Source organism: Erpetoichthys calabaricus, chromosome 4 (genome assembly GCF_900747795.2).
Source record: "Erpetoichthys calabaricus chromosome 4, fErpCal1.3, whole genome shotgun sequence".
NCBI lineage: Eukaryota > Metazoa > Chordata > Cladistia > Polypteriformes > Polypteridae > Erpetoichthys > Erpetoichthys calabaricus.
Window position 1 is genome coordinate 223,350,775 of NC_041397.2, and position 27,587 is coordinate 223,378,361.

Genomic DNA, 27,587 nt, shown 5'->3' on the forward strand with positions numbered 1-27,587 from the left:
TGTACGTGTTGTCTGACCCAATGTGGGTGAGGGATGTCTTCTGTCTTTGTCCAATTCTAGCAGCCTGCAAATTGGTAATGGATAACACAGACTGATAAAATAAATAAATGGATTGATATACAGTACATATTTTGTATATATTGAATATGTCCTTCAAGTTGTTCTTTGCCGACTTGAAATTACTACATTAATTTAAAATAGTCTCTCACACTTTGGAAAAAGTAGGATTGAAGGAGCTTAATTTTAAAGTGTTGTTTTTCTTTTTGGAGGCAGAGACAAACACTTTGCGGAAATTCTGTCCTGACAAAAAATACAAAATGGGATCTAAACAGCTGTTAGCACTGGCTAGAGGCCTGGTCACTATATAAGCAATGTTGGAAGCCTCCAGCATGTCACATTCCACATTGAGCTGCCTGAAGATGTAATAAATGGTCCGGGTGATGTGAAAAGGCAAAAAGCAGAGGATGAAAACAAGAAGGACAATCACAATCATCCTGATTGATTTCTTCTTAATCCGGGAAGAGGAGGTGCCTTCAGCACTAGGCTGCATAAGCTGCTTGGCCATTAGGCAATAACAGATAATGACAGTTAGGATGGGCAAACAGAAGAGCATCACACATATTATGGAGCTGTAAACCAGAAACTGGGGAAACAATCCACGGGGTGTTGTGTCATAGCAGAGGACATTGCCGTTGTTGTTATAGGTCTGGGAGAAATAAAGGATGGGAGCCTGGCAAGACACAACAATGATCCAGATGAGCACAGAACATATGCGGGCATGGCGCACATTAAGCCATTCCAAGGATTGCATAGGAAAACAGATGCCCAAAAAGCGGTGAATGCTGATGCAGGAAAGAAAGAGGATACTGCAGTAGAGGTTGTTATAAAAAAGGAATCTAATGATTCTGCACATGGCATCACCAAAAGGCCAGTTGTTTTCTTTGGCATAGTAGTATATGAGAAGCGGCAGGCTGATGACATACAAGGTGTCAGAGATGGACAGATTAAACATGTAAATAGTGCTGCAGGTCCATTCTTTCATGCGAAAGGTAAAGATGAAAAGGGCAAAAGCATTAAGGATCAGCCCAATAACAAATACAATCCCATAACAGATTGGTAGTAAAATGAACTCAAAGTTCTCATTTAAAACACACTTGTACAGGCTGCTTTGGTTCATACTTGAAACATTTACAAAGGGATTGGTTACTGGATCCATTTTTCACACAGTTCCATCTGTATCTTTCCGTCTGTATTTTTCCGCCTGTTTTCCTAAAAGTTGAAAAAATATATGAATAAAGTCAGAGGATGCCAAAGGAAGATTATCAGTCTCAATAGTACACTGTTGGTTTTGGGTTCTAGATTATAGTTTTTTTTAGGTTTCAGAAACAAATAGCTACAATCCTAATGCTCTAATGTACTTTGTAGTGGATTTCAACCTGGAAAGGCACAAAATACATTAACAATAATACATCAACAATACATAAATCCTGTTTACAACTGGCAGGCCTCCTTCTAGAACCTAATCAATTTACAGTTGTCTGCAGCGTGGATTAATGCTGCTTCCAGTAATATAATTGAAATTTGCTCTGCTGCTGCTCAATTGTTTAAATCCGGGTTTGTAATACTTTGACTTTGTCTTTCTGTAACATGATTCATTAGTTTATCTGTTCTCTTTGCTGTCAACTGGATTCTTCCAAATATATTTTTATTTATTTTTTATTATTTTTTTACCTCTTGACACAGGCTGGGTAGGCGAGGTTGGGAGTGAATGAGTTGTGTCCCTATGTATTGTATGTTGGGTTTTGTTCATATCCTGTCAATTTGTCTTTATTTAATATAAAGTTGATCACAAAAAAAATAAATTAATAGATAAATCAGCATACCTAACTACATTGTCATTAATGCCCTTTTCATCCCATTTTGCTAAATTAGCTGTCTCAGCAGAGGAACTCTCTTTTTAACTGAAACTTGATACTCAAACTATACACTTTGGGAATGTTCCACCATAGACACTTACCTTATTAATTCCCAATACATGAGTTACACACAAAAAGCTACTGAACCATTCTGATATTCCTGAACAGGCTGGTCTTTTGAAGGACTCGATACCAAATCTACCATACGGCCAGCAAGCTTCCAAATGTACTTTTAGAATTAGCAATCTGCTGTGTTCTGGTAGTGCCCAAAGTATTCATACCCAACATTTGTCATTATTGTTGAGATGAGAATGTGATGTGTGTTCTATTTTCATGCTGCCTGTACCTGGTAGTCATAAAGAGATGAGATGTTATTCTGCTATGTGAAGGTAAAATATGCCACTGTTATATAAGATGGGGTTTGAACTTGTGGAATACGATGGTGAACAAGAAAACCAATCAATATGCTGTGTAAACACAAATATATTACATTTTACTAAATCCTTTCTAACAGTCATCTGTTTTTTGTTTCCTTATTTATTTTACTGAACATACTTTATAGATATCTCAACATATAAAAACAGGTCCTACTTGAATTTTCCCTTTTAAAGTATTGCACTTGCCAGTTTCAACATGCTTTGAATGTTACAGGTCCTCAGGTTGTGTCTATTGTATAAGAAATAGCGTGCTTTGACTATTTGTGGACTTGATTCAGTAAAAGTTGGTTGACCACTCAATTCTCCTACCTAAAGTTACTGTTTGTAAAAGTCAACTTTCTCTATTTACCTGTCAGCATGAAATTTGCTGTGTGTTTAATCACTGTCACAAAAGAAAACATGGCAATATTATGTATCGCTACAAAGCTCACTGCCTGTATTCTCACAGAAACATAGAAAAAGAACACCATCTTAATTATATTTAGATCAGTAGCAAATCATGTGCGTCTTCTAAGCCTTCAAAGAATATGAAGCCCAGTTATCTATTAGCACCATGGTAACAGAGCCACAGTCCTTTGCTACAGGCCAATTGGGGATATTGCATTTGAAGAGAAAAGTCCAGATTTTTATCGTATGCAACTCCTCACCTTTTATGTCTATGTGGTTTTTCCACCCAAATCTCAAATATATGCATGCTAGGTTAATTAGTGATACTAAAAGTTGTCCAATGTGGCTGCATGTGTGAGTGGGCCACAAGATGGTCCTTACCTTATAACTGAGGCAGCCAGTATAGGCTCCAGCTTTCTGCAACACTGAGTTGATTTACATGGGCTTAAAATGTTATGTAAAACTTTACAGATTACACTTTAACCTATATTAATGCTTACACTGCATCCCTTACAAATGAAATACAAAAGTATAGATAAGGTTTAATTTTATTTTCAAGGCAAAACACTGAATACATGGCCTTTTAACATTGTATAATACAGATCAACAAAGGACAGATTTCTAAAGATAAAAACTATATAGCATCCATACCTGTACTGTAAAAACTACCCTATGCTTGCTCACGAGATTAAAAGAATCTGATCCATTTCTTTATTGAAATCCTTTCAATTCGGTAAATCTTAAAATAGTCATTTAAACATTTATCCTCTTAGTTCACCCACCCAATTATTGATTTTTTTCTTCCCTTTCAAGTATGTGGGAAGTCACTTTATCCCAACAGCCTGGGAGGTGCGAGTTAATCACATACTCTCATCACTCACATCAACTTTTTCACATAACTAGTTAATGCAACATAAATGAAAACCAGAAGACCTGGAGAAATCCCAAGTAGATGGTGACAAATGTAAAAAGTGAACTTTGACAGTGACCAAACCTGTTTCTCTGCTCACCAAATGCATCATCCTTATCTTCTTTATGACTTATTGCCATATTATTCTTAATTTTACTTTACAACACTTTCTTACAAAAGCCACCTATACAGTAATTACAAATGTCAGGGTTAGGCTTCACATTAAGTTCAACATTGTTCATGCAAATGATATGGCAAAGTAGCTGGAGGGATGCACACCCTAAATTGCTGGTTCAACTCCACCTCTAGATTACCTACAACAGACAGCAAGTTGCATATCCTATGTGTGCTTCAAATGTAAGAAAATATGTAAACAACTGCTCTGTAGAAACCACTGTCACACACGTGCGATTAGGAGGCAGTCAAAGAGCCTAAAGGTGAGTGAACTATCACGAGATAAAGGGTCATCACGTGGTACTTACCTGAATTTCTTTTGTCAACAGAAAAACAGAAGAAAAATAATTGCCTCCACTTCCGGGTACCAAAATGGCCGTGAGGACGTCACTTCCGGCTCTCTCAAGATCACGTCACTACCGTCTCATCCTGATGATGTTGGTTCCGGTTCCTGTCTCCAACGTCACACCATGCCAACCATTTTCTGTCCCCATAATCCTTTGTTATAAAAACGCCATTTTGACATCAGTAAAAGGTTCACTGTACTGAAAAGACTTTGAATCCATTTATTTCTTTCTTGTCTGGACGACAATATATGGGGACGGTCCCCAAAACTTTATTGTTTATTGTGAAGTTTTTTTTTTCTACAAGAATAAATCTCCATAATTGGCGTAGCCTGCAGGATTGATTTTCGTTGTTTTCAAGATGTCGAAAGAACAGGACCTCAACACCGTTCTTGGTACCATCATGGGCTATCTACGCACCTTAAAAATACAGATGGGCGAAACTCGGACCCAACTAGCTGAAGCTGAGGCTCTTGCCGCCGCCGGAGTACGGACAGAGACCGCTCGGTCATTACTCATTCAACTGACTACACTCACGGAGTCAGATGATATTGAAGCTTATTTTTTGATTTTTTCAGCATACTGCGAAGCAGAACGCATGGCCGAGGTCGGAATGGGCGTAGCAAGTGGCTCCCTACCTGAAGGCGACAGAACAGAGAGTCTACTATGACTTAACTGAGGAGCAGGCCACTGATTATGACGCTCTAAAACTGGAGGTATTCAAACACTACGGCGTATCTCCGGAACAGCAGGCGAGACAGTGGCAGTTTGATCCTGAGAGGCCATTGAGAACCCAGGGCTTTGAAGCTTGGGGAATAGTTTGTCGCTGGCTATGGCCACACAAGATGGCCGAGCTATTAGCGTTTGAGACGTTCGTTCATGCCCTCCCTGACCATATTGCCCAGCAAGTACGGAAACAAAATTTCGAGGACATGGATACCTTCATCAAAATCGCTGAGCATCACTGGGCGGCTTGTAAATCAGGGCAGTCAGAACGGTTCTCTCAATGTACCCAACAGGCACGTGGGGCAGCTCCTGAGCCCACCCGACAAGCTCCCAAGCCTGCTGTCCGTAAAAGGGACAGACAGGTCAGTTTTCCCCGCTGTTTCAAGTGTGGGGAGATTGGACATCTGACTCCTAACTGTACTTTTGAACCTATGGATTGCTCACTGGTAAAGGGAAAAAGGTATTGTGCCACGGTGACTAACCCTTTATCTCTTCCTTCTACAGGTGCAGTTATTATAAATGGTAAGTAGGTAAGGGCAATGTTTGATTCCGGGAGTAACATTTCTATTGTTGTTGCCCAATTCGTTTTACCGCAACAGTGGACAAGAATAAAAACTAGTCTAAAATGTATTCACGGGGACATCTGGTATTATAAAACAGCTAGATGTGTGATATCAGTAAATCACAACATAACAAGTATGGCAATGGCTGTATTACCGGATCCCCCTTTTCCAGTCATATTAGGAAGAGATTGGAATAAAATTACCAGCGGTAATAACGTAGCTGTACCTAAGAAAAATGTGGGCTTAGTAATGGAGAATACTGCTCCGACTGCCTCCAGGCAGTGTCCCTCAGTAGCACGGACCCATACGGGTACCCAATGCGAAGAAATCGATGTCCCATCCTCTGAGGGAGCTAGTACAGTTAACGTGGAGGACGTGGAGGCAGAAGCCCCTCCCATTGAGGTTGAACGAGACCCAATACAAGATTTATCCACTCAATTCCTATTAACACCTTCATCTTTTAAAAGAGAACAATGGAACGATGATTCCTTAAAAGTTCGCAAGGAATGCAGTAGTATCTACCGAGGGTTATACAACCCTAAATCACAAGCCACCGATGCTGTTCTTTGTAATTAAAAATGAATTACAGTAATCCCTCCTCCATCGCGGAGGTTGCGTTCCAGAACCCCCTGCAAAAGGTGAAAATCCGTTAAGTAGAAACCATATGTTCATATGGTTATTTTTATATATTTTAAGCCCTTATAAACTCTCCCACACTATTATAAACATTTCCCGCACAATTATACAGCATAAACCCTTTGTATTCTCTTAGATATTAGGTAAGATTCATTGAAATTATGTATGTAAACACAGTTTATATACAGTAAAACCTAAATATTATTTCAAAGATATCGAGCGTCTCCGATATCACATATGTTACAGCCATTACGACAGACTGGCCACCAGCAATAAATACGCACAATGCAAGAAAAATTGTATACAGTAAAATGTGTGTACAGTGACACTAAACTATGTACATGTAATAAGTACTGTACGTAGATAATTAATTATGGTTACTCACCAACAATGACACAACAACTTGTCTGATAACAATGAGTTTAATTTTACTGCACAACAAAGGATAGCGTTACAGCTCTTCTAAAGGAGCCTCTTCAGGCGACTGTGTAGCACCGCCGTTGTTCTTCTTCCAGCACTCTTCAATCCAAATCCTTGAAGCAGATTCCATCCAGACTACTGCCTTATCACGTCCACTTGCTACTCGTTTTGCGCCCTGATTAAAGGACACTGCGACCGTAGATCTTATATGCTTTTCCTCCTTTTTAAATAAAAAGAATCGTGGACTCATTGATGCCGTAATGGTGTCCCTGCAGCGGTGTAGCTGTTCCCTTCCTTCAACAAATCCAAAACTTTTACCGTTTCTGCAATCATTTGCATCTTCTGTTGGCGCTTGGACACGGCCCCTGAAGCTGTTGCAGGAGCATGTTAATGCTGAATGCGTGAGATGAGACTTCCTGGTTAATGCAGCACTCCGTCTCTGAGCCAATCAGCAGCACACAGGAACTTAACTGCGTGCTCTGATTGGGTAGCTTCTCAGCCATCCGCCAATAGCATCTCTTGTATGAAATCAACTGGGCAAACCAACTGAGGAAGCAAGTACCAGAAGTAAAAAGGCCCATTGTCCGTAGAAACCCGCAAAGCAGTGAAAAATCCACGTTATACAGTAATCCCTCGCTATATCGCGCTTCGCCTTTCGCGGCTTCACTCTATCGCGGATTTTATATGTAAGCATATTTAAATACATATCGCGGATTTTTGCTGGTTCGTGGATTTCTGTGGACAATGGGTCTTTTAATTTCTGGTACATGCTTCCTCAGTTGGTTTGCCCAGTTGATTTCATACAAGGGACGCTATTGGCAGATGGCTGAGAAGCTACCCAACTTACTTTTCTCTCTCTCTCTCTCTCTTGCGCTGACTTTCTCTGATCCTGACGTAGGGGGATTGAGCAGGGGGGCTGTTCGCACATGATACGGACGCTTGTCTAAAAATGCTGAAAGATTATCTTCACGTTGCTACCTTCTGTGCAGCTGCTTCGTGAAGCGACATGCTGCACGGTGCTTCGCATACTTAAAAGCTCGAAGGGCACGTATTGATTTTTGATTGTTTGTGTTTCTCTGTCTCTCTTTCTCTGCTCCTGACGGAGGGGGTGTGAGCTGCCGCCTTCAACAGCTTTGTGCCGTGGTGCTTCGCATACTTAAAAGCCAAACAGCCCTATTGATTTATTTGCTTTTCTCTCTCTTTCTGCCATCCTGTGCTCCTGACGCGCACTCCTTTGAAGAGGAAGATATGTTTGCATTCTTTTAATTGTGAGACGGAACTGTCATCTCTGTCTTATCATGGAGCACAGTTTAAACTTTTGAAAAAGAGACAAATGTTTGTTTGCAGTGTTTGAATAAAGTTCCTGTCTCTCTGCAACCTCCTGTGTTTCTGTGCAAATTTGTGACCCAAGCATGACAATATAAAAATAACCATATAAACATATGGTTTCTACTTCGCGGATTTTCACCTTTCGCGGGGGGGGTCTGGAACGCAACCCCCGCGATGGAGGAGGGATTACTGTATATTTAGATATGCTTACATATAAAATCCACGATAGAGTGAAGCCGCGAAAGTCGAAGCGCGATATAGTGAGGGATTACTGTATTATATAGGGTGGCAGAACACGGAGGTGAAGTGCAAGCGTTGTTGTTAATTCCCTGCACTTTTCAGCGACAAGTGTGTGAGTTGGCACATGCTCACCTTCTAGGAGCCCATTTAGGCTCCGATAAAACATTGGAGAGAATAAAACTCCGATTTTATTGGCCGGGAGTTAATGAGGAGGTCCGACGATTTTGCACTTCCTGTCCAGAGTGTCAACTTTGCCAGATTCCAAGAAGGACCTGAGCTCCTCTCGTTCCCCTTCCCCTTATTGATATCCCTTTTGAACGAGTTGGAATTGATCTCGTAGGACCCCTAGAACCCTCATTAAAGGGCTTTAAATATATTTTAGTCCGAGTTGATTATGCTACTCGCTTCCCCAAAGCTGTTCCGTTGCGCTCAGCTAACACTAAAAACATCGCACGGGAATTGGTAGGGATATTCGCTCGTGTTGGGATCCCCAAAGAGGTTTTAACGGACCGAGGGACTCCCTTCACTTCGGAGACGTTCAGGGAAGTAGCTAAATTACTCCGAATAAAACATCTGAAAACGTCTGTCTATCATCCCAAACTGATGGGTTGGTAGAACGTTTTAATCAAACTTTGAAACAGATGTTACGTAAAGTAGTTAACGAGGATGGAAGAAACTGGGATCAGTTGCTTCCTCTCATTTTGTTTGCCTATCGGTAAGTCCCACAGACCTCTACTGGTTTCTCTCCTTTTGAATTATTATATGGAAGACAACCCAGAGGACGTTTGGATATGTTAAATGAAGGATGGGAAGAGGAGGTCCTCCCTACTTCAAATATTCTTGAATATATCGCACAATTACGTGATAGACTGGAGAAAATTAGACCTATTCTAAAAGAGAACTTGGAAAAAGCACAAGCAGTGCAGTCATGTTATTAGAACAGAAACACCACCATTCGGGAATTTGTCCTGGGTGATCATGTAATGGTACTCGTCCCAACTTCTCATTCAAAGTTATTAGTTCATTGGCAAGGCCCTTACGAAATTAAGGAAAGGAAAGGACTCGTGGATTATTTGGTTAAACAACCTAATCGTCAACCTTATAGGCTCGCAGAGACAAAGAAAGCGGAAGTAGAGTTGAAGATTAGACGAATGCTAGAGTTAGGGGTTATTGAAGAAAGCTATAGCCCTTGGTCTAGTCCAATTGTCTTAGTTTCTACACCTGATGGATCATGGAGGTTCTGCAATGACTTCCATCGACTTAATCAGGTCTCTAAATTTGATGCGTATCCCATGCCGTGGGTGGATGATCTACTCGATCGGTTGGGGAACGCACAATTCCTAACTACTCTTGACATGACAAAAGGGCTTTGGCAAATTCCCTTAACGGACTCCGCTAAAGAAAAAAACGCTTTTAGTACACCTAGTGGACATTGGCAATACGGGTTCCTTCCTTTTGGCTTGCACGGAGCGCCAGCTACTTTTCAACGTTTGGTAGACACACTGCTATGGCCCCACAATTCATACAGTGCCGCCTACCTGGATGATGTCATTTATACCGGCACGTGGATGGACCATGTATGGCAGGTTAAAACAATACTCTCTACACCTTAGTGTCAGCAGGGCTTCGTATTAATCCGAGAAAATGTTTATTCGTATTGAGAGAAGCCAAATATTCAGGCTACCTGGTGGCAGGGGGGTTTAGTTGTGAAGCCACAATGTAATAAAATTGATGCCATCATTAATTGGCCCTGTCCGATGAATAAGTGGCAGGTTCAGGCATTTTTGGGACTGGCGGGTTACTATCGCCGTTTTGTACCGCATTTCTCCGAAATTGCTACGCCCTTACCTAATTTAACAAGGAAACGAGCACCTTTAAAAGTGGTATGGGATGATTCAGTGGATAAAGCATTCAGTGACTTGAAATTGGCATTTGCGTCAGCACCTGTATTAAGATCTCCCGATTTTTCTGTTCCTTTCATCCTCCAGACCGACGCATCGGCCACAGGATTGGGTGCCATGCTGAGCCAGTGCGTCGAAGGTGCTGAACCCCTTATGTACATTAGCCGGAAACTGCTGGACCAGGAGACCAAGTATGCTGCGGTGGAGCGAGAAGCCTTGGCAATTAAGTGGGGCGTGAGTTTACTCTGATGACGGATCATGCCGCTTTGCAGTGGATGTCCCTTCATCGGGAGTCTAGTCCTTGCATCACTAGGTGGTTTTTAGATCTTCAGCCTTATCATTTTAGTGTCATTTATCGTAAATGTTCCTTGCAGGCCAACACAGATGCTCTCTTCCAATGTCCACGACCTCTTGGTGCAGGTTGCCCGACCAGATGGGTCTGGGCTGGGGATGAGTCATGTCACACATGTGCGATTAGGAGGCAGTCAAATGGCCTAAAGGTGAGTGAACTATCGCGAGATAAAGGGTCATCACGTGGTACTTACCTGAATCTCTTTTGTCAACAGAAAAACAGAATAAAAATAATTGCCTCCACTTCCGGGAACCAAAATGGCCGTGATGACGTCACTTCCAGCTCTCTCAAGATCACGTCACTCCCGTCTCATCCTGATAATGTTGGTGCCGGTTCCTGTCTTCAACATCACACCATGCCAACCATTTCCTGTCCCCATAATCCTTTGTTATAAAAACGCCATTTTGACATCAGTAAGAGGTTCATTGTACTGAAAAGACTTTGAATCCGTTTATTTATTTATTGTCTGGATGACAATATATGGGGACGGTCCCCAAAACTTTATTCTTGTAGAAAAAAAAAACTTCACAATAAACAATAATCTCCACATCACCTTGCATAAAGACACCTATAAAATAAAAACACTAAATTTTATCTATAGTATCTGAAAAGTAGCAATCCATTTTCAGCATCCACTTTTTTACTGGTCAGGATCACATGAGCCTATATCAGCACTAACAAGTGAAAGGCAAAGATCTGTTCTAGACAGAATACAAGTCTATCATATGTGGGACATATGTAATGCTAAGGCTATTTGAAACCCATACACCACCAGAAGAAACAACTGATGCAGATCAAACCCTACCAAAACTTGTTATGTAAATCCAATTTGAATCAACTGAGGGGAGTAGAACTATAAACATGTGCTTTTTGCCCAGTGTCTTTGGACACCATGTAAAATAAATGAAGCTCACAGAATTTTTTTTTTTTAATTCAAACAACAATTAGCATTCAGATATCAAAACTGACCAACACACATGCCTGGAAGGCTTCATTCTATTCATGAGAAGATCAAAGACGTAATAAAAAAATGCACATTTCATACTTTTCACAGTCAATAAAGCTCTAAGGACTCACACATACCGAATATCATGTCACAAGGTGTAATGTTTACATTCTTCAGTGCCCACTTTCAAAATAAGGTGACAAAACCCAGCCAAACAAAGGCTTACAAAAAAAAAAAAACTATAGCACTGACGTCTCATTGAAACTCCTTTCTCAAAATAGCAGTCTGACGCATTACCTCCCAGCCATATACCGGTAAATCACACGTATTTACAACTTAAATGTCATTATTTACAGACAAAAAAAATTACAAACCTGAAGACACCAAAGGTCATCATCTGAGTTACTAGAGGTACAATTTTTATTATGTAAAAATACAGGTTTTATACCTTAGAATGTCTAAAATGATATTTAATATTGTAAAGGTGTGTATTATAGTAAACTTATATAAATATACTACCTATGGTACAATGATAATGCTGCAACACATTGTTTAGCATTGTGTAGCTTCTCTTTCTTGCAATTTTAAGGACTCCTAGTGGGTCTGGGTATCTGTCTATGTAGAGTTGGCATGTTCTCCCAATATTTCTGTAGGTTTTCTCTACAGTAGGTATTCCACATCTCCTTTCACATCATGAAAACACATATATTATGCTTAAAGGCCCAATATAAGTTAATGAGGACGTGTGAATGAATGTACCCTACAATGAACTGCCATTACGTTAAAGGTTGGTTACTGTTTGTGCCCGATACTGCTGAGGCGTACACTAGCCTTCTGCAGCCTTCTAATGGATAAAACCTGTTTAGAAAATTAGCCATAACAAGACTGTATAAGAATGTGACATGTGTACTAATATGCAGTACAGTTTTTATGGATGGGCGAGTGCCCGCTGCAAACACTTTCAAATTCATGAAAATTTCTGCATTCACCAAGCACAATGCGGCAATCTTATGATAAGGAGGAGTTTTGTTTTAAAAATCTATTTCTCTACTTCGAACAAATAGCAAGCTCTATGTGGAAAATCTGTCCAGACAAAAGAAACACAATGGGATCTAAACAGCCATTAGCACTGGCCATAGCCCTGGTCACTATAAAAACAATATTTGATGCCTCCAGCATGTAGCATTCCACATTGAACTGCCCTAGATATAAAAAATTGCCAGTGTGATGTGAAAAGGCAGAAAGCAGAGAATTAAAACAAGGATGACAATCATAATCATCCTGACTGGATTCTTCTTAGTCAGGGAAAAGGAGATGCCTTCAACAATAGGCTGCATAAAGGCCATGTCATACTATGCAACTTTTCCAGTGACTTTCAGTCATAGCCTTCATTTACATAATCTTAGTGAAGCGGAAGCAGTTAGCATCACGCTCCTATGAAGTCAGTCACATAATGTGACATGCCCAGTGAATTGCTCCTACAAAATTATTTCATTTTGTTTTAAGTCACAGGGGTGGGTTCTACATGCTGTCTGTGAGAGCTAACAGCCATTGAAAGCTCCTGGAAATCCAATACACTACATGCAGCTACAAGAAATAAGGAACATGTGTGTTTTGAGAATAGAAGAGAAGCTAATCTTTCCGATGTCTCATGTATTAAAAACCACAACAGAATGGATAAAAGGACAGAGATTGCAGCTCAACTCACCATAGCTTTTTATTCCTTAATTCAGCTCCAGCTCCGCCAAGCAGTAAGTCATCAGCTGTCACAAAAAAGGGTAAGCACAACTTTGTTGGACTCAGAACACAATTGGCAAATATGAAATGGCTAACAATTTTCTAGGGATGCACTGATACCGAAACGGGTATCTGGTATCGGCCTCGATACCACATTTTCTAAAGTACTCGTACTCGTTAAAAGTCCCCCGATACCAGGGACCGATACCACGGTCTGAGAAATGTCTATGTTTGAGCGGCGTGTAAGGGGTTAATCACAGGCACTGAGTGCCCGCCCCCAGGCCCCGGCTGCAGCTCAGAGCGGAGAGAAGGCGAGGCGAGACATGTCAGCCGTGTGGAACTATTTCAAAGTGAATGAAGACGACAAAACAAAGGCGGAGTGCAAATTGTGCTCAGCGAAATTGTCCAGAGGAGGCTCAAAAGGTAGCGCATTTAACACAAGTAATTTAATCAAGCACCTAAAATCCCAACACGACAACGAGTACAAAGAGTTTACCCACGCTTCTAAACCAACACAACCCACGCTGCAGCAAACTCTTGCAAGACGAGAGAAAATGTCCAGAGACAATCCACGTGCTGTGAAAATAACACAGGCAATTATCGAGTACATTGCATTGAGTGACCAGCCACTCTCGGAGGTAGAAAATGTGGGATTCCTGCGTCTCCTCCATGTTCTGGAGCCCAGATATGATGTCCCAAGCCGCCGCTACATGTCTGACACGGAGCTGCCTAAACTACACGACTCCGTGAAAAAACATATCCACAGCCTACTGCAAGCCTCCTCTGCGTTTAGTTTCACCACGGATGTTTGGACAAGCAGTGTTAGCCCCGTGTCGCTAATTAGCCTAACCTCCCAGTGGATAGACGAGAGTTTCTTGTTTTTTTTGTTAAATTATATGACTAAAGCTGTTACCTGTAAATTTAAATCATGTTTTTATTAAGTACTTGGTATCGGCAAGTACTCGGTATCGGCGAGTACTGAAATGCAAGTACTTGTACTCGTTTTCCAAAAAAGTGGTATCGGTACATCCCTACAATTTTCAGTTGTTTAAAGTCAGGCATTCCAGTGATGAGATCAGAAACCACATTTGACAAATCTGACTTGTTGAAAACGAGGGCTTTCGACAAATGATACAGGTTATGGAACTATGGTATGCTATACCAACCAGAAAGCAAATGAGTGAAGTTATTGTACCAAGGCTTTGCCACTTCTCTCAGGTCAGTGGAGAGAGTAGCCCTAACTTGCAAAAACTGAACATGCAGGGCAGCAGATTCCTACGTGACAATCATTCATTAAAAAAATGAATCTGCACCTGTGGCAGATGTGTTGCAGACAAGCACAATGCATGACTGGCTGTTGTTCAAAAAACCTTTCTAGCATTTCCAATGCACTGTTCCATCACATGGCTGCATCAATCACAAGTTTGTGTGTTGGCAAGTCCAATAAATGATGCTTCTGTTTAAGTATATGGCCCGCTGTACTGCTACGGTGGAAAAAAGTTTGCAACACGCCTCACCCGGCCGAGCAAGTGGGCAATTATAGAAATATTCAGGGCAGCCTGCGATAACAAAGTGAGTGTTTGTGCAAATCAGCTGATATGAAGCAGCTCCACAAGCTGTACCGCACAGATTATATTAGCAGTGTTAATAATCACAACGGCTGGTTCTTTTTCTTTTATGTTCCTTTCATCCAGTGCCATTACCAGCAAGCATCAGCTCTAGATACTCGTTTCAAAACGCTTCTTTTCTGTCTGGGGAGGGACCATGAGGACACATTTTCAAGACTGATTAATGTGACTGCTACAAGTAAGCAACTGAAGATTTGTGTAACTTGTAGAATTATAGAAAGACACAAATCTTCCCACTGTACCTTTAATTTCAACTAATTCAAGTTTATTTTAAAATGTTCAATAGGAGAATAAATTTGGCTAGCAGTTTAGTTGAAGGGTGTCTACATGGAGATTCATAACATATGAAAAGGTTATTGAATAACATTTATTACTTAAGAAGCAATATTTAATTATCTATACTAATAAAAGGCAAAGCCCTCACTGACTGACTGACTGACTGACTGATTCACTCATCACTAATTCTCCAACTTCCCGTGTAGGTAGAAGGCTGAAATTTGGCAGGCTCATTCCTTACAGCTTACTTACAAAAGTTAGGCAGGTTTCATTTTGAAATTCACGCGTAATGGTCATAACTAGAACCTGTTTTTTGTCCATATAGTCTAATGGAGGAGGCGGAGTCACGTATCACGTCATCACGTATTACGCCTCCTACGTGATCACGTGAAGTGAAAACAAGGAAGAGATTTACAGCACGAGTAAAATGCGGGAACGAAGGTAAATGACGTTAATTGTTGAGTGTCTTTTAATACTGTGTAAGCATACATATTAACAGATGTGCAATTAAACGTGTGCATTTACGGGGTGATTTCTCAGGCTTAAAAGCTCGCCTTTTATTAAAAAGGTAAATGCTGTTTTCATTCTGAAGGGCACAAACCACGTTAAGATTTCATGCTGAAGAGTAAGCTCAGCACACAGCTTGGTCATATTACAGCCGGAAGGGTGAACTGACAATATGATATGCAAAGAGATCCTTAAGAAATAATTATTGATTCATTTTCCCTCAGTTTAAAAAGGTTTACTTTTCTTCTTAATAAAAATTTTAAAGCGGTACTTCGCCGCTGCGAAGCGCGGGTATTTTGATATGTATATCGCGTCATCACGCCTCCCATGTAAGCATGTGAACTGACCCGCTGCCGTTTGCAATGCCATATTCGCGAGATACAAGTTTAATGACAAGACACGAGGTATAAACGACAGTTTGGATCACTTTGTGACAGAGTTAAAATTGCTGTGGCCAGAAACTTTTAACTGCCGGATCTTAGCTAACATTAAATAAACCCGTGGACATCGCAACATCACACAAGACAGCGGCTCACGTGAACTGACTGAACGCAGCAGGAGTGATCACTTCAATGAATCAAACCTATTCAAAAAACACATTTCACAATTGATAAGGTATGAAAACAATAGATAGATAGATAGATAGATAGATAGATAGATAGATAGATAGATAGATAGATAGATAGATAGATAGATAGATAGATAGATAGATAGATAGATAGATAGATAGATACTTTATTAATCCCAATGGGAAATTCACAATATGAAACCGATTGTGGATTTCCGTTCAGCCACTGAAACTTTGTGACGGCACGAGTATTAATCCCAATGGGAAATTCACAATATGAAACCGATTGTGGATTTCCGTTCAGCCACTGAAACTTTGTGACGGCACGAGACTTCAGGTCACGTGTCTGCAAAAGAACCTCATTCAGGCAACTATTTTTACTGGCGGTGGCTCAGGGGAGAGTTTTTATTCCTCGTATCCCCGTTATACCCTCTGATCTCCAATTTCAATTCAAACGCCTCCAATTTACACTAAGGCTCTGCTTAGCAATGACAATTAATAAGTCTCCGTTGTTGAGAGTCTTTTAATACTGTGTAAGCATAGATATTAACACATGCAATTAAACGTGTGCATTTACGGGGTGATTTCTCAGGCTTAAAAGCTCGCCTTTTATTAAAAAGGTGAATGCAAACGGTTTTCATTCTGAAGGGCACAAACCACGTTAGATTTCATGCTCAAGAGTAAGCTCAGCACACATCTTGGTCATATTAGAACTGGAAGGGCGAACTGACAACATGGTATACAAAGAGATCCTTAAGAAATAATTATTGATTCATTTTCCCTCAGTTTAAAAAGGTTTACTTTTCTTCTTAATAACAATTTTAAAGCAGTACTTCGCCGCTGCCAAGTGCGGGTATTTTGATATATATCAAAATATATCGCGTCATCACGCCTCCCATGTAAGCACGTGAACTGACCCGCTGCCGTTTGCAATGCCATATTCGCGAGATACAAGTTTAATGAGAAGACACCAGGTATAAACGACAGTTTGGATCACTTTGTGACAGAGTTAAAATTGCTGTAGCGAGAAACTTTTAACTGCCGGGTCTTAGCTAACATTAAATAAACCCCTGGACATCGCAACATCACACAAGAGATCGGCTCACGTGAAGTGACTCAACGCAGCAGGAGTGATTACTTCGATGAATCAAACCTGTTCAAAAAACACATTACACAATTGATAAGGTACGAAAACAATATGAAACCGATTGTGGATTTCCGTACAGCCACTGAAACTTTGTGACGGCACGAGACTTCAGGTCACGTGTCTCCAAAAGAACCTCATTCAGGCAACTATTTTTACTGGCGGTGGCTCAGGGGAGAGAGTTTTTATTCCTCGCATCCCCATTATACCCTCTGATCTCCCATTTCAATTCAAACGCCTCCAATTTCCACTAAGGCTCTGCTTAGCAATGACAATTAATAAGTCTCAGGGACAGACCCTGCAAAAGGTTGGCATTGATTTAAGACAGGACTGCTTTTCACATGGCCAACTATACGTTGCATGCTCAACAGTAAGCTCAGCACACAGCTTCGTCATATTACAACCAGAAGGGAGAACTGACAACGTACTATACAAATGGATCCATAACAAATAATTATTGATTCATTTTCCCTCAGTTTAAAAAGGTTTACTTTTCTTCTTAATAAAAATTTTAAAGCAGTACTTCGCCACTGCGAAGCGCGGGTATTTTGATATACAGGTACTTGTCGACTTACGACCGCGATTGGTTCCGACTGACTGGTTGTAAGTTGATCTGGACGTAAGTCGGCCTATGTTAATTTAAGGTAAGAATATTAGACTGGGTAATAATATTGTAATCATCTTAAAGTAATATTTTATCAACATTTTCTTACTTTCTAAGACAAACACAGCATACTACAGTACAATTTGTTTATATGTGGAAAACGTACAAAACAAGAAATACTGTACTGTACATTTAATTCCTGGCACCACTGGTGCTTGGCTGCGGGTTGTCGATATCGCCTTCATCAGATCAGGCGAGGCTGCGGACGGGGTGATGGGAGGAGTTGCTCTTTTCATAAACATCGTGAGCTTCGTCTGAATTGTTTGTTTTTTTTTCTCTTCATAAATTTCGCAATAAGGACGAAATGTGTTGCGTGCCATCCGTTCAATCCTCGCAAATCGTTCAATATTTGGGTCCATTTTTTCAAAATGAGCGAGGAGTTTATTCAGTAGAGATAAATCTTCTGACAATCCCTTTGTGGTGAACATTCTTTGTGGCACCTCCTCCTCTTCGTCTTACTCCAATTCTCTTGTTTCTTCTTCCGCCACTCTTTCTTCTTCCAATTCTATCAGCTCTTCATTCATAAGTTCACCTGATTCCCGGTCTAGCAACTCCTCGACATCTTCCATTTCACATTCCAATGAAAGGTCTTTTGACAGTTTCACTATTTCTTCACGAATCTCATCAAGTTCTTGTTCACTGTTAAATCCAGCAAAAGTATTTACATAACGCTTAACACACTTCTTCCATACGCCATTCATACACTGTGAGTTGACATTTCTTGCGGGGAGGGCTTCGGTTTTCTCTGATCTGAGTTCACCTCTGTTATAGCGCGTCTTTATTTGAAAAGAGCAGTGTCATATCGGGGCGAGTGTGAACGCTAACTTTGACAAGCACTATAAATTTTCAGCGGTTGTTACAGACGTAAATCAAATGTGTTTTTATTGTATAATATTAACAATAACAGCAGCTCTCTACTCAAAGCGGTAAACTCGAGAAGCTGCTAGCATCGAACCCAGAAGCTCTTGATTGGGAGTCAGCAGTTGTGTGTGGGAACTGTTAACATTTGAATGTGATGATTGTATATAAAACTTGTGCACGAACGAGACTGGGATAACTGTGGATGTGGATGTGAGTGGTGTGTGTGACTGAGAATGACTGGTGTGAAGCCTGAAGTCCAAATATCAAATAAACACTTTCACAAGTACAAGTATAACAGAACAAGTGCGCTTTTATTCAAGAAGAAAAAAGAAAGCAGGTTGCGGTAATCAGTTGATGCGACTGCTTGCGTAGTGCAATCCTAAGAACTGCCCAATCAAGAGCTTCTGGGTTTGATGCTGGCAGCTTCTCAAGTTTGCCGTTTTGAGTAGAAAGCTGCTATTAGTGTTAATATTATAGGATTATATGTTAGGGTTATATTATTATCGAAAATTGCCAAAACAACAAGACACAAACACACGTGGGGCAACACTGCTGTGTATATTTTTACTGCTGCGTAGCGAGACTTGAGAGTGCGGGAAACTGGCGCTGCCAACAGCTGGCGGGGGAAACAGTCAAACGCGTCGTAAAGTCGAACAGTCGTAACTTGCATAGGTCGTATGTCGACGAGTACCTGTATATCAAAATATATCGCGTCATCACGCCTCCCATGTAAGCACGTGAACTGACCCGCTGCCCTTTGCAATGCCATATTCGCGAGATACAAGTTTAATGAGAAGTTTAACGAGGTTTAAACAACAGTTTGGATCACTTTGTGACTGAGTTAAAATTGCTGTAGCGAGAAACTTTTAACTGCCGGGTCTTAGCTAACTTTAAATAAACCCGTGGACATCCCAACATCACACAAGAGAGCGGCTCACGTGAAGTGACTGAACGCAGCAGGAGTGATCACTTCAATAATCAAACCTGTTCAAAAAACACATTACCTAATTGCTAACATAACAAAACAATATGATCTGTTCAAGACACTTCTTAAGTGACAATCCATGCCATCACTCAAATAGCTGCCAAGTGACAAATAAAGTAAGTAATCTTTTTGACTTCAGATCATAAATATCTGACATGTACCTGTGTGGAGCGATAAATACTTCTTAATAACTCATTGCTATTTTATTAGAAACAAATTTACAACATACTCTTCCTCTTCAGGCACCTTGAAAAACCTTTACTAGAACAAAATAAAGGAATTTGCCCTGTGTATTCATTTCCTTAACACTGAAATGAAAAAAACAAAATAGGTCATAGCACTCTTAGGAAATACCCAGGTTGAATTCCATACTCTAACAAAAGAGACAGTCCAGATTCTAAGAACAGTATGGATTATGACTTCACCACCTTGTTGCAGTCTTTGACAAATGAACGGTGTGTGACAAAAACCAATACCTGCAAAAGGTCACTCACCATACATAATCTGTTTTACATAGCACCGTTATGAAAATTAATTATCACAAGGCATTTACAGAGAACAATATGTTGATCAATAATATTAAAATAAGACTGAAAAAGGGGAAAAAATAAAACAGAAATTGTACCCAAAGGGTCAGTATGTAGGCATCCAGCAGTGGCACCAAAATTTCAGTTGTAAGCAGGTTCAGCAATGCCATAGCTGGGCATTTTCAGTGAATTCAGCAGTATCTCATTTCTAAGAAAATATCTACCCATCAGTGGTGCTTTGTAAGCACTATCTCCTCACAACTCCAGGAGACCACACCTGAATCCCTGCCTGGACATTGCCTTTGTTCTCCCTTTGAATATTCTCCCACATTATAAAGATATGAGTCAGAAATTGGATGGCAAATCTAAGCTGGCCCTATGCAAGTGTGAACTAAGATAAACTAGTATCAATCCAAGGTTGGACAATACCTCTGCGCCTGATGCTTACATGATATGGTACATTATCAACAATCCAAAAATGGATTCAGAAGGCTCAGTGATAGATAAACAGATGTCTCATGCATGTCTTTACCGCTGAGTGTCACAGACAGCCATGCTGAATACCCCCCTTGTATAAAGTGCCTAATAAAAGTAATAACCCTACTTCAGCACTCCTTTCAGTAGAGTATTTGATATATCCAAAAGTGAAGAAATTAATTCATTAGTACATTCTTTCTTTTAAAGCAGTCAGGATACTAATCGCACAGTCACGCTCATGTTTGCTATGAGAAGCCCAAATGCACATCTTCCACTGCTTTGGGCAAATTAAGCAGTAGCTTGCACATAAGCATCAACAAGATTCACCTCTGGTCTAAGATGACACATTATTAAATATGCTGTATAAACAAAGTTTTTTGTGATATCACAAAAATATATATTCTATGCAAAGAAATTAATCATTAAAGAAATCTATTCTAATTGGGATAGGACTCTGACCCCCTCTGACAATCCTTACCTGGATTAAGTGGGCGATTGCTGTTATGATTTGTAGCAGAAATGGGTTCATGTGTAAGTGGAGCAGAATACACAATCAATATTTAAAGCCTGTTTCTTTAAGTTTGGAAACTCTTTGGTGATCCAAGATGCAGATATGATGGTTAAAATGTAATGTACACACATATCTAAGCATGTAAAAAAATTAAATTCAAAAGGAATAGGGTTAGCCTGTCTTTTGAATTAAAAAATGCATTTACTGCCTCCCCCCTGCTTTGCTAACAACCTCTCATCCCAAATACTTCATTTTTCCTAATACCTTAGAGTTTAAATTCACTAGCTGATATGCAAACAACCATTAGAACGAAGTTTCCAGAGATATTAAAGTCACGTTATGCCCTCCAAAGTTTTGCAAGGAAATAAGCAAAATAATAAATGTTCTATATTAATAAAAGATATGGGTGGACAGCATCAATATTTAATAATAAATCAAAGCTTTAGAAAATAAATCTTGTTCATGTTAAAGCCATGACTAGATTTAAAACAACTTCCTCTGATGATACAATATTGAAATTTAAGCAAATATAAATTATTTAAGCATTCAGCCATAGGGATGGGAATCGAAAACCGGTTCTTGTTGAGAACCGGTTCCCACTGTTTCAATTCCTTGGAATTGTTTGCCATTTTTGCAAACGATTCCCCTATCGATTCCAGTCGCCTCGAATGACGTCACTATGTTGCGTAGCGTCATTTACCCAGCAGGAATCATGGCGCCTAAGCGGCACAAGCGCTCAAAAGTTTGGTTATACTTTACGAGAAAGGATGACAACAGGGCAACTTGCAATACTTGCAAAGTAGATATTTCATCAAAGGGAGGAAACGCTACGAAAATGCAAAAGCATTTACTCACAAAACACGTGATAACCTTATCGTGTTTTTGATCCGCTCCGGACTAGTGAATCTCAACCCAGCAGCAGCGGTAACGTTTGCACGTCCTCTCCCGTTAATACGGCAGGTAACTAATCAACTAACATTGCATATTATGTTAGCGTGATTTGCCTTATTGCAAAACCTGCTATTACTGTGCATTGCATTTAGATGACCATGACGAGAGAGACAGACAGAGTCTGGCTGGCTCAGATGCTGGCAGTTCTCGCTGCAGTCTATCGGTAGATTCTCCTTTCACAGTGGCGGGGAAAAGTAAAATTTCCTTCGTGAAAAAGCAGATATGCTTATATTTCTGCAAAAGAATTGTTAATTCTCCATAGTTGATGGTTGCAGAATTGCACAGTGCACAGTTCCATTGGACTTGAGTTGATTGTATTTGTTGCTGGCTGATGTAGTTTTATTTTTGAGTGCTCAGCTCATATATACTTTTAAAAAGGAGAGTGTAAATGTTACTGGACATTCTTAATTTATGTTATACTTTGTTATTGCTACAGAAGAATATTTATTTTATTATTATTTTACATTTACAAATTTTTTTCTGGGGACCCCGTGGCACCCCATCGAGGAGCCGTAGGCTGTGTACTCTTAAGATCTCACTGTTGGGTTTGTAAGGTCATGCTACTCCTAAATTTCTATCTTGTTCAAAGATAAGATATAAAACAAAGTTCTAAGCTAATCGACCTGTGTGTTCTCCTTTTTTAAAAATAAGAATCGATAGGAGAATCGATAAAGAATCGAATTGTTAAACAGAATCGAAAATGGAATCGGAATCGTGAAAATCTTATCAATTCCCATCCCTATTCAGCCAACATATTCCAATTGGCCATTTTGGAGATTAAGTATTTACAGTGGAAATCTTCATGACACATTTTATGGTGTATTTTCTACAAAACAAAACATTTTGCAAATACTCACTTTACTAATGATGGGTGTTTAAAAGATATTTACTACTTTTAAAACTAGTTATCCTTGTACAATAAACTTAGACAAATTAAAGTTATTTCTTATGAAAATGCTTTGGATAAGAATTCATTGTATTTAATATGTGCCCAATTTCAAGGCATGACACAGGAACATTTCCCACTTCAAAATAAACATATTCAGTAACTTATTTCACTTTTACACTAGTGCCTCACTGTTTTTATAAAATTATTATACTTTCAACAGGCACTAAATTTGACTTTTAAATTAAAAGGCCTTTTTTGGTCTGCTCTTTGGTAACTATAATTACTGAGGGAAAGTATCAAAACACACAAAACTAAAAAAAATGAAGAAATGTACGTGAAAATACAATCTTAACAATAACACAGAAATAGGGGGCTTTGCTAAATTTCTTTGAAATGTATTCATAAACCCATATAAAATTCTGTCCCTATAGAATGAGAGAAGAAATAAGTAAACAATTTAATAAGTCTCACAATTAAAGGCTGGAACTTGTCTCTTATAATAAAGAGAAAGTTAACCTAGGAATATGCTGCCACTGTCCTATTCCTAGACTGTTACTTTTATGTACTGTAATTAGGTTACATTTACTTCTGTACATTTAGCTATTTCGGAGTCATGGAGAGTCAGCACAAATCCTGGCAGAATATGGCTCTAGACAGGAACAAACTCGGGACAGTGTGTCATAACTGATTCTTTCCTACAAATAATGGCAACTTTAAATATATCTACATAAAATGAATACAAGCAGTTTTAATTGAAGTAATTTGTCTCACACATTCATTCAGTATTTGGGAAAGAGATGAGCCACCATCTAGTCTAGAGCTCAATAATTTAAGACTCTGAACCATACCATCACACTTTTATAGACTCTGCACATTAACAAAACAAAAGACAGCCAAAACCAGGCCAACTCATGGGCACACCCAGCGCTTTGTTTTTCACCATTGCTTAACTATAGTCATTAGAATATTCTGTTTGGTTAGAAGACATCGCTGACAAAAAAGAATGTTTTTATATTTCTACAAGCTCCTTTATATTTCATTTAATTTCATTTCATGTGTGGTTATTTCTTTATGCCAATCACTAGAATTATCAGTCTAATTAAAGTATACACAGAACATGCAGCACAGCATTTAAACATACTTTGTTAGCTATTTATATCAATATAAATTAGGAAAGATAAAAAAGACAACACTCACATTCAAAAACTAGAATTAACTGAGTCAGCAAACAGAACAAATAGGCTAAAAAAGCAGTTATGAGTAATAGTGCCTAAGTAGGAACTAATATTTCTCCAGAAAGTAATGTCTAAAACCTCTATACTGAAAAACTAATTTCAGTAAAAAGAGAAAGTATATGTCTGAATAAATAAATAGTATCCATTTAAAGCCCACTTCGGCATATAATTACAACTGAACTGGAGAAACCAAGAAAAAATTTCTAGCAGTGCTAATTTAAATTTTTAACTTTTGCAACAAGTTAGAAAGCATATTATATTTTATCCTATCACCTCTGAAGCAAAATTTGAAAAAGAAACCACTGTAAAAAGTTATTTTTCTACATCTTTAAAAGTAATCCTGCAATATCAGTGCTTAGTAAAATGCAGTACTGTATACTTATTTTTTCATGCTTACACAAATTGATTTGAGACTTTAACCAGAGAAACATTTTCACCACATTTAAATATGATGTCATATGCCAAGAACAACAGTTGAAACTGCTAATGTTGATACACATGCCTAAAAAACAACCTAAGAAACAAAGCCTAGAACGGGAATGCATAAGAAATGTTATCCAACCAACCAAACCACCAAGAACATTAATCGCACTTTGTTGCTTTAAGACCATCCATATTACTAACCGAGAATGGTAAACCGGATGGCATGGACGCAGGTACACGGTGATGGGACCATGAGACGTACTGCGCAGGCACGTACAGCGCATGTCTCATAAACCGCACGCGAAGTCGTATCCACGCGCACGAAGGAGTCACAGCCCAAAAACGAAAGAGCTCAACTGACATGAATGAGTAATGAAGCAACAACGCACCCATGGCTAACGACTACCGACACTGCCACACAAATAAGAGGACTCTGCGCTGCAGCCCAGATTCAATCGGAAGAGGCTACGGAGGCCCCACGGGTCCATAAAGTACGGAAGGTGCAGGCTTCACTGCCATATTATGAGTGGCACTACTGCGGAGTGAAATAAACGCACGTCTGAAACTGCGGAAGCAAAGCAGGCACGGGTTCAAAACGAACGAGCTCGACTGACGGATATACAAACACGAGCCCGCCTGGATAAAATCAATGAACGCGGGCGCCTACAACGCGCGTCTGAAATGCCGCGGGCAAAGCGGGCACGGCTCCAAAACGAACAAGCTCGACTAATGTATTTCAGGATACCCAACGCCGGGGGTAGGCGAGCGAAGCGAGCAGGGGGCGGAGCCCCCTTGTTCCACAGGAACCAAACTTCTAAATTTATGTTAAGCACATGAGTGATTTTTATGGTGTAATTTTTGAATCAACAAATCTGTGTCACTACCCTTTATTTATGCTTTTTTCCCCCATTATAGAAATAACCTTTATTTTATGATTCATTTTGCTGATACATTTTTGACACAGCCCTTCACCAATTCCAAATTCAATTTAATGTGTAATTAATTTTAAACCTTGGGCAGCACAATAATTGTGCTGTCTTACAGTTCCAGGAGACTGAGTCCAAATCAACAGATTGGTCATCATCTACAGTACACTGTCATTACACTGGGATTACAGCATTCTCCATTGTTCCTCCCATGCCTAAAGATCTGCAGGTTAGGTTAACTGGCAACTCTAAACTAACCAAATGGGAATCAGTGTGGGCATTTGCATGCTTGTGTCTTGCGCCCAATGCTTTCTAGCATAAAGACCAGCTTGGTAACATAAACAGAAAATGGATGAACATCATTTAATTTCCTCACTAGGGAGAGAAGAAACCAACCTTTAGTGTACTGTGTTCTATATAATTACATTTCATTGAAATTTTTATTAATTATGGTTTTAATGAGAAGCATTTCATATAAACTAATCCTTCGGATTCAATAATGATGTTTTTTAAACTAGTAAGAACCCTACTAAACCATCCATGTTTACAGTGACATTTAGTTGTGTTAATTTACTTATTCAGTACAATACCGTAATATAGAATTTTATCAAATTACTGATTTGAAAAAAGACTTTTTTGAAGACGGGTATCCTAAGGCAACACATTTATATATAACCTGCCTCATAATCAATACGCCTAAAACATGTAAATAAGAGCAACTGAAACAGTAAAGAAATGTTCAAATCACTGCATTCAGACGAACATCAGAAGTATTCGAAATTTGTGTGCGACGGCACAGTTTTTGAATCACATAAGAAATTATTGTTTTTTGTTACCTATTCAATAAAGTTAAAAAAAAACAAAACTTACAGGACAATATGGCAAGGATACTGTCATTAAGAAAAAAAGACGGATGTTGATCTGTCCATACATCGGAAACGAAAAGGTTTTAAACATATCTTTTAAATGGGAGAACGGAGATATAAATATGAATTACTTTTTGAATCTTATACCACGGGTGAAACATAACTGAATAATCGTTTTTTACCCAAACTATAAACAAAACATTATTATTAGATCTAGTAATAGATCCTGTACGCTACGCAGAGACAGCTCCTGGCACAATTACGGATACACTCTCCAGGAGAACAGAAATTAATTTCAAATTTCTGACTTACAAAAACTATTGATAAACTTTTAGAATTCAACATCACGCAGGAGATTATTGCTTTGCAGGTTGATTAGAGCGCAGCACTCTGCACCAGTCTGTGCCGACTCGCTATACAGAACACATATTAAATTAATAAAAGACTTGGATGCACGGAGGACAACATTTTGCCTAGAACTTCAGATTTAAACAGTCGTCGATCATGTAGTTTGGGGGCTTTATATCCTTTTATAAATACGTTGTCCATGGCTCATAAATACTCTGTGGATAAACAAAATCCCTCTTGGCTACACAACCGATGTTGTTATAGCAATTAAATATACCAACTTTAGCACACTTACCACATGCGGTTGTGCGTCAAGTCAAATTAAGGAAGTCGTAAAATCGTAACTGTTTAGTTGAAATTTGGGCTTTCAGCACTTTCACTTATTTGCCCACTTGTCTATTTAAACCTGTTCAAAAACAAGCTCAACCCCGCGTTCTTTGCGTCCTTTTAGTCTGTTCGCTTCAGGCTGTTTCTGCTCGGAAAGCACAGCTTTATTTTTTTTTATATACTTACCAAAAGATTGACTCGTTTGAATAATAAGAATCCGACTGGGTGACAAACCGCCTCTTCAACACTCTTTCAACACAGAAGTACGTTAAACCCAGCAAAGCCTCTTGACGCCTGACCCAACAAGCCGCACTTTCCTGGATTGTAAGATTCACATGCACCGCGACAGAGTGGGGGACGGGGCCTCTAGTACGTGAGTCGTTACTCGAGAGCAGAGGCGTGGCTTTAGAGAGTTCGGAAAACAAGCGCACTTCAAAAAAGGAGAAAAGAGTACGA

The 27,587-nt window shown here is 39.5% G+C and overlaps 3 protein-coding genes across 4 annotated transcripts in view; all 3 read right to left on the bottom strand.

Moving 5' to 3' along the window:
* The window catches only part of LOC114650604 (P2Y purinoceptor 2-like), a 146,386-nt gene extending 119,025 nt beyond the window's left edge, over positions 1-27,361 (bottom strand). The window contains exon 1 of the mRNA XM_051926824.1: positions 27,318-27,361. The gene's annotated coding sequence lies outside the window, so the exon portion shown is untranslated. The remainder of the gene's footprint in view (positions 1-27,317) is intronic.
* LOC114650605 (P2Y purinoceptor 2-like) lies at positions 1-27,396 on the bottom strand. The gene is made up of 2 exons (XM_028800357.2): positions 27,318-27,396; positions 1-1,269 (listed from the first exon to the last, which is right to left on the bottom strand). Exon 2 carries the CDS (start codon positions 1,214-1,216, stop codon positions 206-208), a length of 1,011 nt encoding a protein of 336 aa, XP_028656190.2. The 5' UTR covers positions 1,217-1,269; positions 27,318-27,396; the 3' UTR covers positions 1-205.
* LOC114650606 (P2Y purinoceptor 2-like) overlaps positions 1-27,587 on the bottom strand; it is a 244,288-nt gene that overhangs the window by 119,365 nt on the left and 97,336 nt on the right. The window lies entirely within an intron of this gene.